We start from the raw sequence: 12,110 nt of genomic DNA on the forward strand, positions 1-12,110 counted from the left end.
AGATTCTCCTGTCTACCCTCTCATCACTGGGCATCACTGGGATTCCACTTCGCTGGTTTGAATCCTATCTCACCGGTAGATCCTTCAGGGTGGCCTGGAGAGAGGAGGTATCCAAACCACATCTACTGGTCACTGGCGTTCCTCAGGGATCGGTTCTTGGACCTCTCCTCTTCTCCACATACACTACATCGCTGGGTCCCATCATACATGCACATGGCTTCTCCTATCACTGCTACGCCGATGGCACACAGCTCTATCTCTCTTTTCAACCAGATGACCCAACGGTAGCTGCACGGATCTCAGGCTGCCTGGCGTATATCTCGGCATGGATGAAAGAACATCACCTACAGCTCAACCTGGCAAAGACGGAACTTCTTGTCTTCCCTGCCACTCCGACTCTACAGCATGACTTCACGATTCAGTTAGGCTCATCAATGATTACCCCATCAACTTCGGTCAGAAATCTTGATGTAATCTTTGATGACCAGCTGACCTTCAAAGAGCACATTGCAAAGACTGTTCGATCCTGCAGGTTTGCACTACACAACATCAGAAAGATCAGCCCCTTTCTGACAGAGCATGCTGCACAACTTCTTGTCCAGGCCCTTTTCGTTTCTAGACTGGACTACTGCAATGCTCTTCTGGCTGGTCTGCCATCAAACACAATCAGCAACAATGTGCAAGTGCTATTACAAGTCTTGGTTAGCCTAACGCAGTACAGATAATTATTATTATTATTATTTATTTTATTTTTTTAAATAAAAAAGACATATAGAGAAAATAAAATTAGAATAGAGAGTGCTAGAGTTAGATGGTCAAGTAAAGATGGAACAGATGTGATTTTAGCTGTTTCTTGAAGATGGGTAAGGATTTGGCTGCTCGGATTGAGTTGGGCAGGTCATTCCACCAGATGGGAACAGTTAATGAAAAAGTCTGTGAAAGTGTTTTTGTGTGTCTTTGGGATGGTACAATAATGTGTCATTCACTTGAAGAACGCGAGCTTCTAGAGGGCATATAAGTCTGAAGTAATGAATTTAGGTAAAGGGGTGCAGAGCCAATGGTGGTTCTGTAGGCAAACATTAATGCCTTGAATTTAATGTGAGCAGCTATTGTAGCCAGTGCAAATTGATGAACAGAGGCGTAACGTGTGTTCTTTTTGGCTCATTAAAGATTAATCTTGCAGTGGCATTTTGGATTAATTGTAGAGGTTTAATAGAATTGGCTGGAAGACCTGCCAAGAGAGCATTGCAATAGTCAAGTCTGGACAGAACAAAACCCTGAACAAGGAGTTTTGTTGCATGTTCCGAGAGAAAGGGCCTGATCTTCTTAATATTGTATAATGCAAATCTGCAGGACCGGGCATTTTTAGCAATGTGGTCTGAGAAATTCAGCTTATCATCAATCACAACTCCAAGGTTTCTGGCTGTTTTTGAAGGAGTTATGGTAGATGAGCCTAACTGGAAGGTGAGATTGTGATGAAGCGATGGGTTAGCTGAAACTACAAGCAGTTCTGTCTTGGCAAGGTTGAGTTGAAGGTGATGGTCCATCATCCAGCAAGAAATGTCTGTAAGACACGCTGAGATGCGTGCAGCTATTGTCGGATCATCAGGATGGAATGAGAGGTAGAGTTGAGTGTCATCAGCATAGCAGTGATATGAAAAGCCATGTTTCTGAATGACAGAACCTAGTGATGCCATGTAGACAGAAAAGAGAAGTGGTCCAAGAACTGACCCCTGAGGCACCCCAGTAGCTAGATGTTGCGACTTGGATACCTCACCTCTCCAAGATACCTTGAAGGACCTATCAGAGAGGTAAGACTCAAACCACTGGAGTGCGGTTCCTGAGAAGCCCTTTCTCAATAGGGTTGACAAGAGGATCTGATGGTTGACTGTTTCAAAAGCAGCAGACAGATCCAGCAAGATAAGTAATGAAGATTTGGAAGCCGCTCTTGCAAGTCTTAGGGCATCAACAACAGAAAGCAAGGCAGTTTCGGTCGAATCTCCACTTCTGAAGCCAGATTGGTTACTGTCCAGGAGGTTGTTCTGTGAGAGAAAGACAGAGACTTGGTTGAACACAACTCGTTCAAGTGTTTTTGCAATGAAAGGAAGAAGGGAAACCGGTCTATAGTTCCCTAAAAGAGTTGGGTTAAGAGTGTTTTTTTTTTTTAATAAGTGGAGTTATACGAGCCTGTTTAAATGCTGAGGGAAAAATTCCAGTGTGAAGGGATGTGTTAACGATGTGAGTGAGTGCAGGTACAACTGCAGGAGAAATGGCTTGAAGGAGATGAGATGGAATAGGATCAAGCGGACAGGTAGTAGGATGACTGGAAAGGATGAGTTTAGAGACTTCTTCCTCAGAGAGTGGAGAGAAGGATGTGAACGAGTGTATGTTTGCTGGTAAGATATGTTTGATAGATTGTGGTGTGGAAAATTGTGCACTGAGGTTTGTAATTTTATCAATGAAGAATTTTGGCAAAGTCGTCAGCTGTTAGAGATGATGAAGGAGGAGGAGGAGGAGGAGGACAAAGGAGGGAGGAAAATGTTTTAAAGAGCATGCGAGAGTTAGGCGAATTGTTAATTTTGTCATGATATTATGTCCTTTTAGCAGTGGAAACATTAGCAGAGAATTCAGAGAGGAGTGATCGATATAAATTAAGGTCAGTAGGATTTTGTGATTTGCGCTGTACCCTTTCCGCAGCCCTGAGTTTAGAACAATGTTTTTGGAGGACATCAGATAGCCAAGGGGCAGAAGGGGTGGTATGGGTTGACTTGGAAGATAAGGGGCAGAAAGTATCTAAACAAGACGTCAGAGTGGAACAGAAAGTATCAGTGGCACTGTTAGCATCAAGAGAGGATTTAGGGGGAGGAAGCGAAGATGAAACCATAGCAGATAGCCGGGATGGTGAGAGTGAACACAAGTTACGTCGAAAAGTGACATGTGGAGGGGTATGTGATGTGTCAGGAATCATGTTGAGGTTAAGAGTGAGGAGGAAGTGATCCGAGGTGTGCAGTGGAGTAACCAGCACATGATCAGTGGAGCAGTGCCGTGTGTAGATAAGGTCCAGTTGGTTGCCTGATTTGTGAGTAGCCATAGTTAGCACTCTCTTGAGATCAAAAGACGCAAGCAGAGTGTGCAAGTCTGCAGCCTGAAGTTTATCTAGGTGGATGTTGAAGTCTCCAAGTAAGACAAAGGGAGTACCATCCTCAGGAAAAGTTGAGAGCAATAAATCTAATTCTTCCACAAAGTTACCTAGTAATCCTGGAGGACAATAAACAACTACAAAATTGATTTTTAGAGGGTAGGTAATAGTAACCGAATGTGATTCAAAAGAGCTGTTGATACTCAGAGATGGTAAAGGAGTAAATTTCCTATTATTAGAGATGAGCAGACCAGTACCTCCACCTCTTCCAGTCAAATTTATTATTAAAATAATAATAACGCGACTAAACAAGACGAAATAACATTATAACCTTTTGTTTCGTCTCGTTTTAGTCAACGAAAATGAAGAGACATTTTAGCATAGTTTTTATTTTGTTAACCACATTTAGTCTCGTTTTTATTCATCAACAATATTGCATTATATATTTAATTATCGTCATCGTCACATAACCAGCATTTACATTGCGTCTCGTCTCGTTTTCATCACGTGATAAAGGTTCGTTGACAATGATATTTAGTCACAATTTTCGTTGACGAAAGCAACACTAATTCAGCGTGATTCTATCATATTAATCAATAATAAAAAATAAATAAAAAAAAAGATTTAATTTATATACCATATTAGATTTTCTCTTCAAAACACAAACTTACGTTTTTAAATGTGTTAAACAACCGGTTTTGGGGGAAAAACCATATAGTGTTGTGTTTCTAAGTTAGGATGCTTGTAGTTAATCACATCTTTAACTAAAACATTTTTTATTCAAAAAACTCACACACACACACACACACACACACACATATAGTTCCTAGAATATGTGTTTTATTGTTATTATATTGTAATATTATTGTTTTTAATAACTGAGCTGATATAAATAGCATAAATAAAAAACTCACAATATTCCATATTGTCAGCTGTGGCTTTATGTCCCATTTACTCATTTGTTGCATGGTGTCCACATACGTAGACAGTTAAATAAGTTTGAAATAAAATTGAATTTTGTAAAAATTAAAATGGATTTCAATTTTAGCATAGTAATAAAAATAATCATAAAAAAATCTAGATAATGTTTTTCATAATTCATAATTCTTTACAGGAGCAGATTATGTAGATTTGTCAGTTTTGTCAGGGGAAAAACAAGTTCAGGTTCGGTCCCTGCTTCATAAGTACCACTTTGTTTTCAGCCTATGAGGGGGATTTGGGGTGTACTAACCTTCTTTCACATTATATTCCCCTTTTAGATGACACTCCTGTCAGGCAACAGTATAGGAGGATACCCCCTTCAGAGTATGAGGTAGTGAAAGCGCATATCAACCAACTGTTAGAGTCACAGGTGATCAGAGAGAGCTGCAGTCCATATGCTTCTCCCATTGTCCTGGTTAAAAAGAAGGACGGTAGTCTACGGATGTGTGTAGACTACCGTCAATTAAATTCTAGAACCAGGAAGGATGCCTTCCCCTTGCCTCGTATTGAGGAGTCTCTGGATGCTCTGACAGGGGCCCGCTGGTTCTCCACAATGGATTTGGCCAGCGGGTATAACCAGGTCCCTGTCACAGAGGCTGACTGACCTAAGACTGCTTTTTGTACTCCATTTGGCCTATTTGAGTGGAACAGAATGCCGTTTGGTCTCTGCAACGCTCCCAGCACTCCAGCGTCTGATGGAGAGGTTGTTTGGTGACCAGCAATGTCAGTCCTTGCTGTTATATCTGGATGACATTGTAGTGTTCTCTTCCTCTGTCTCCCAACATTTAGAACGGCTGGAAGGGGTCTTGGGTCGATTAGGGATTGAGGAACTTAAAGAGATGTTGGAGAAGTGCGCATTCTTTCAACGTGAGGTAAAGTATTTGGGACATGTCGTGTCATCTCAAGGTGTTGCTACAGACCCAAGAAAGGTTGAGGTAGTGGCCCAGTGGTGTACTCCAACTAGTGTTTCTGAGCTGCACTCATTTCTAGGCTTCGCCAGTTATTACCGCCGCTTTGTGGAGGGGTTTGCCAAGTTAGCAGCCCCTCTGCATAAACTGGTGGCTGAACTGGCAGAGGGTAGGTCAAAGAAACATAGCGGACAGAGTTTTGGTGGTGCCTGGACAGAACATTGTCAGAGTAGTTTTGAGGCATTAAAGAGTAAACTAACTTCTGCCCCTGTTCTTGCTTATGCTGACTTCTCCTTACCTTTTATCTTAGAGGTTGACGCTAGTTACAGTGGCTTAGGTGTCGTTCTTTCTCAAGAACAAGGAGGAAAGGTCCGGCCGATTGCGTATGCTAGTCGCAGTCTTAGGCCCACTGAGCGCAACATGTCCAACTACAGCTCTATGAAGTTGGAGTTTTTGGCGCTCAAGTGGGGCATGGCTGAGAAATTTCGGGAGTATTTGCTAGGGCAAAAATGTGTAGTTTTTACTGATAATGAGTCATCTTGCGTCAGCAAAGCTTGGGGCTACTGAAGTGGGATTGGTTTGTGGACCGAGCAGGCGTGTTATACCGACGGGTGTTTCGTCCTGATGGGGGTGATGAGTTTTATCAGTTGGTTTTGCCCACTATTTTGAAATCAGAGGTTTTGACAGAGCTTCACCAGGAGCATGGGCACCAGGGTATCGAGTGAACCACTGAGTTGGTACGGCAACGATGCTATTGGCCGGGTATGTCTTCCGAAGTGGCTCGTTGGCGCCAGGAGTGTGAAAGGTGTCAGTCTGCTAAAGATGTACAGCCTGTTGCCCGTAGTTTTATGGGTCATCTGTTGGCTTCGAGGCCAAATGAGATTCTAGCTATTGCCTTTACTATGCTGGAACCTTCTCGCTCAGGGATTGAAAATATTTTGGTAATGACCGACGTCTTTACTAAATACACTCTGGCTGTCCCTACACGGGACCAGCGAGCCGAGACTGTGGCCCAGGTTCTTGTTGTGGAGTGGTTCTATGAGTTTGGGGATCCTGATCGGATTCATTCTGACCAGGGCCGCAACTTCAAATCCTTCCTTATCCAGCAGCTCTGTCACCTCTATAAAGTTGAGAAGTCTCGCACTACTCCTTACCATCCGGCTGGTAACGGCCAGTGAAAGAACTTCAATAGGACTTTGCATAACCTCCTCCGCACTTTGCCTGTTTCTAGAAAGAGAGACTGGGTGTCTTGTCTACCTCAGGTACTCTTTTGTTATAACACCACCCCGCATCAAGCAACTGGGTAGTCCCCATATTATTTGATGTTCGGGCAACAACCACGGCTCCCAGTTCACTTTTTGCTGGGGGGAGTTCAGGATGCGGTGGCAGGTAATGTCCATGATTGGATTTTGGAACATCAAACCAGGCTTCAGGTGACATTTGAAAGTGCACGGGAGCGGTTAAAGGTAGTCGCAGAATGACGCAAGGCACATTATGATCAGAATGTACAGTGTACACCACTGGAAGAGGGCCAATTGGTTTACTTGCATGAGTGTAGCATAAGAGGTCACCACAAAATTCAGGATAAGTGGGATCCAGTGGTGTACAGAGTTGTGAAAGCGCCTAAAGATGGTGGTGCTGTATATACAATTGCACCAATTGATGAACCAGGTAGGGTAAGGCATGTTCACCGTTCCCTGTTGAAAGTTAGTAGCCCTTACTATACCATATACCATACTAGCCCTTTGATCGGAAAAGGTCCACCTCCTGAAGATGAGCTAGATGAGGATGATTTGTTGGCTTTAGTGTCTGAAGCCCCCAAGCTAGTCTCCCAATGCCAGCTAGGCTGGCATTGAGAGATTCAATCCCATTGGCTGAGCTTGCACCGCAGTGCGGGTTGACCCCCTCTGCGGAGATGAAAAGGGTGCCAGCAGCATCAGGACCATCATGCCCGGTAGATATGAGCCTACCTCCTGCTTTTGTTACTGTTCCCACAGGCCAACCTGTTATTGATGCAGCTGCATTGAGAAGGACAACGAGAGCTACGGCAGGTCAGCACTCTAATGTTCATAGTCTCCCACGGGCAGTGGGTGAGGTGACTAGTGAGGACATGCCCCCACGTGAGTTTGTTTCAAGTGGGATTTCGGTCCTTTTTAGGCCTTGGAGTTGATGTGTGTGCATAAGGTTTTTTTTGTACTGCATCGTCGGGGCGACAATATAAAAGGTAAGGGTAGATTGTGGCAGGGTAGTTAGATCCTCCCTGTATTCACATTAGAATGTTGTTAGCCTATCAGTGGGCATAGGTGGGTTTATAAAGGGCTGATTTGTGCCAGTCGGATGTGTCGCTCTCAGGTGCTCCCGCCCCTTTCTGGTATTGCCGTTCAACTTTGTGTGCTGGTTAGCAGTGTGGCTAATTTAGTCACGGCTCGCTTTTGTTTGACCTCGTGTGTCGCTTGGAAGGGTAAGCATTACAGCAGTGTGGTTTAATGTCTGTTAATATTCAGTTTGTTATAGTAATTCTATCGTTTTGTACTAATTATAGTTGTACGAGATGTCAGCTGGTTAGTGTTTACGACGTGCGTTTGGTCCGACTGCCTACACAGGTATGTGTAAAATTGTGTATTGGAGGCTTTAGCCATATACGGGAGCTTAGTTATGGTTGTATTTCAAAGATCATTCTCGTTTGGCTCTGTTCGAAGGCGGTCGCATTTTTCTTCCCTCCCTCCCTCCTGAACTTCCCTGCTTGCTCTCTTGTATTGTCCTGTCCTCTTAAGAGACTCTCGCTGCACTATTTGCAAAACCGAAATTATGGATCTGATCAACTGGTCTCTAAATGCAATTGACACCATCTTCTCGACTAGGAAAGCGGGATCTGGAGAACCGGAATGTCCCGCTGGGACGTTTGCTGCTGGCTACACGATGGACGCATGGGAGAGATGGCGGGTCGTGTGTCTAGCGGCTCTCTCCGTGGAGGACATTGAAGACATCTTCTTATTCGGAACAATGATAACTGGGTTTCTGCTATTTGGATTAGGCGTTGCCCTAAATTATCAGAAAATTAAGGAGACGGGACTGGCTGTCCAAAACCTCTCACGGCTGCCCGTCATGATGGAGTCTGTGGGCAGAGCGGTCGCCTCGGAGACTGAGGCGATTAACCGCAATATGGATTCAATCACGGCTAAGCTCTCGGCTTTGGAAAGAAAAATCGGCGGACATGTAGATCAGAATGGACAATGAGAATTAGCTGTGAAACTGGAAGACAGCTGTTCGCACTAAGACAAAACAATCTTATCTCTTTCCGGCTTCCCACAACAGATCGGCTTGGCAAGGCCGCTCTGGTATCAACTCTCCGGTGAATACTGCAGGGAGACGCTCTTTCTTCCATTCCCTCCTCCCAAAAACACCTTGTTATTGTCGGGCGCTTGTGCTCTGTCCAAGGACGTTTCCATGGCAATTGCTATGTCGCATCACAACCTGCGAACTGAGTCGACTGGTTTGGAGTGCTGGCGAAACGGATTTCAAGGCATACGAACTCACACGAACTTACACATACACAAACTCATACACCTCCCTAACCCCATCCCACGCCTTCGTCGCTTCATCCTGTCAGGCGTTAACGGGTCCGTGGGTTTGCGCTGTACTGGCGGCTGGCCGGATGGCTGTTTCGTCTGAACTAGGATTACTATGCAAGTTATGTTCCTGTGTTGATTGTGCTTTATGCTGAGGTTTTTTGTCTGTTCTCGCGCTGTGTTCTCTTCAAGAACGCAGTGCGAGGACACTTTTTTTTCTCCTCTCCTTCCTCATGTTATGCTGTATTTCTTCTTCTCTATTGCATTTCGTTGCCTTGTACCTACATGTGCAATGACAATAAATTGAATCCAATCCAATCCAATCCAATCCAAATTTGTTGCAGCATTCTGTTGCTACAAGAGCAGTATTCAGTATATTCTTGCTGCTGTCAGCCCCGTGCTTCTACAGTTTTGCATCGATGCTGGCTCTGCTTTGGTGTGGCGGTTGGCTGCAGTCTCCAGTTGTCTGTTGATGTGTCTGTTCATACTTTACTAAGCAGTGTTTGGATGTGTGTTTCTACATTTTGAATGGTCAGTTTTTCATACATTTCTCCCTTAAGGTCCTTGCACAATGAGTATTTTTGTATGCGTTTTTCAAAATCAGACTTTTGTATGACAGATGAAAGTTTCAGAGGCGTTGTGTAAACATGATTGACACAAGGTGTATTTATTTTTTTATCTTTTTTATTTTACACAAATCGTATTTATTTTTTAACCTGTGAAAATTTCGGACTCAGTGTGCAATGACCTTTATTGTTAGAATATTTGTAGTAGAGAATTATATTAATATTAAACCAATATTAAACAATACTCTTATTGTTTGAGTAAAAGCATTAGCTAAACACACATTTGTATAAGCATTGTGCCAAAACTGGACATTGTTTTGGACATGATTTTGGTCCAGTCTATTTTGCTGTTGTTTTTCAAAGATAGAATACGTATCATTCTGTTCCTGTGCTGTTTTTCTGATTCAAGAATGTTTAGATATTTCTACTGGAAAACAAGACAGAAATACTAAGAAAAAAAACATGTTTTGGAGTATAAATATTTGCAAAATGAAGGCAGATTGACTTGTGATTTGAAGTTTGTCATGACTGCCTCTGCTGGCACAAATGAATAAAAGAGCATAACAGATGAAGATCACACACGGGATTGGATGAGGTTTGATGGGAGGATCTGAGAAAGAGAATTAGAGAGATGGACAGATGATCAGACTAACTCAAACTCATCAGAAATGGAGCTGGACACAGTGTTCATCACGCTTCTGCTCTCAGGTACGCATTTATAAACTCTATTCAGAAGTTTGGGTTCTTTAGGATCATTAATGTTTCAAAATCGCTGTAAAAATTGTGAAATATTTGTACTATTTAAAACAGCTGTTTTCTATGTGAATATCTGTTAAACTGAAATTTATTTCTGTGATCAAAGCTTAATTTTCAGCATCATTACTCCAGTCTTCAGTGTCAAATGATCCTTCAGAAATCATTCTAATATACTGATTTGCTGCTCAAGAAACATTTATGATTATTATCAGTGTTGAAACCCAATATGTTTGTGGAAACCATGATACATTTTATTTTTCAGGATTTACAAATGAATAGAAAGTTCAAAAGAACAGCATTTATTTGAAATAGAAATAATTTTTAACATTATAGACGTCTTTATTCTCACTTTTGATCAGTTTAATGCATCCTTGATGAATAACAGTAAAGTTATTGTCCAACATGAAAATCTTGTCCTCCGCAGGCGTCTTCAGCTCATCGCCTCCTCGTCAGTTTGAGTTTGTTCAGACGAGCATGACCTGCACTGATGCTCAGAGATACTGCCGCGAGAACTACAGTGATCTGGCTTCCATTGACAACAGCGCTGACGTGACCGAGCTGCTGAAGAGTGTGAATGGAGCTAGTGGTGTCTCTCGTGTCTGGATCGGGCTGATAGATACCTTCAGGAGTGAATGGAAATGGTCTCTGGGTGACCCTACGTTTTACACAGCTGATGATTCACTGTTTCGCAACTGGGCATCAAATCCACCGAACGGCAACCTGTATTACTGCGCTTATATGAGTCAGGATGGACTGTGGCGTGATGACTATTGTACGAACCAAAAGTTTTTTATCTGCTACAATGGTGAGTCAATCACACACTATATAAATTATTTGAATAGTATTGGAAAGTAAAAACTACAAAGTTATTTTAAATAATTTTCAGAACTGTAACAAGCCAGACTTTGCGACAGGTAGAATTGTATATGAGAATGTGATTAATTGTATATGAATAATCAGTGCAGTGCAAACTTTTTGTTTGTAATTGGTAGTTTAGCTAACTAAGAATAGCTTGATTGTTGTGACTGAATGTTAAGTATTACACTCTTATAGATTGCATTACAGTATCAGACAAATTACCTATTGTTTGACTTGAAGGTATTAAGGCACGAAAGTGATGACGTATGTTGTTACGTGTTTATGTCTCTATGTTGTACGAGAGCTGATACGAATGTATTGTGAAAAGGTTTATGCTGAATAAAAAGAGCATGCTGAAGAGGCAAATAAACCCTGAGCAACGTTTTGCTTTTGTTTCCGTAAACGAGTGATGGTGAACTGCGCACTCGAGCCCAACACTGAACTACACTATATGGACAAAAGTATTGAGACACCTGACCGTTACACCAACAGGGACTTTAATAACATTGTGCTCTTAAAACATGAGCATTTATATGCAGTCAGTCCCTCTATGCAGCAATACCAGGCTCCACTCTTCTGGCAAGGCTTTCCACAAACTTTTAAAGTGTTTTTGTGGGAATATTTGCCAATTCATCCATTTGTGAGGCCAGGCACTGATGCTGTACAAGAAGGCCTTTTTCTCTGTCTCTGTTCCAGTTCATCCCAAAGGTGTTTGATGGAGTTGAGGTCTGGGCTCTTTGCGGCCAGTCGAGTTCTTCTGCACCAAGCTCATATATCCATGTGTTTATGAACCTTGCTTTGTGCACTGGGCAGCAGTCATGCTTGAATATGGAAATAAGGACTTTTATTAATAACTTAGGGAACAATGGTTAAAATTTAACTCGGTTCCTGAAAATTATAATGCAAATATGGCTCACATGCTGCAGGACAGATTCCTCTTGACAGTGAAAAATGATCAGATTGTGCTTCCAGTGTGATATTAATGTGGTTTGAGCCTACACCTACACCTACCCCAACCCTAAACCTAACCTTACAATATTAAAAATACAGTGTTGGCAGCATGATCTGATAGAAAGCATTATTTGTTAGAGCACAGGATTTGCCCAAAAGCTTGTCCTGAAAGACGAAGCAGTTCCCACTTTAAAAGAAGATGCTGTTGTTTATGGGCCACAACCTGTATGTTTTATTCTTTGTTGATGTGTTTTCCATTAATAGTTTCGGTAACACTTTATTTTAGGATGTCTTAACTAGTTGCTTACTAGCATGCATATTACTAGATTATTAGCCATAATTAAGCACATATTAATGCCTTATTCTACATGACCTTATTCTA

The 12,110-nt window shown here is 42.3% G+C and overlaps 1 protein-coding gene across 1 annotated transcript; it reads left to right on the plus strand.

The window, feature by feature from the left end:
- Positions 1–9,819: 9,819 nt before the first annotated feature.
- LOC306868749 (asialoglycoprotein receptor 2-like) lies at positions 9,820–11,140 on the plus strand. Its single transcript, XM_079415076.1, has 2 exons — positions 9,820–9,871; positions 10,344–11,140. The coding sequence occupies exons 1-2, from the start codon at positions 9,832–9,834 to the stop codon at positions 10,772–10,774; spliced, it is 471 nt and encodes a 156-aa protein (XP_079271202.1). The 5' UTR covers positions 9,820–9,831; the 3' UTR covers positions 10,775–11,140.
- The last annotated feature ends 970 nt before the right edge of the window (positions 11,141–12,110 follow it).

The sequence above is a fragment of the Barbus barbus genome, assembly GCF_936440315.1.
Source record: "Barbus barbus genome assembly, chromosome: 4".
NCBI lineage: Eukaryota > Metazoa > Chordata > Actinopteri > Cypriniformes > Cyprinidae > Barbus > Barbus barbus.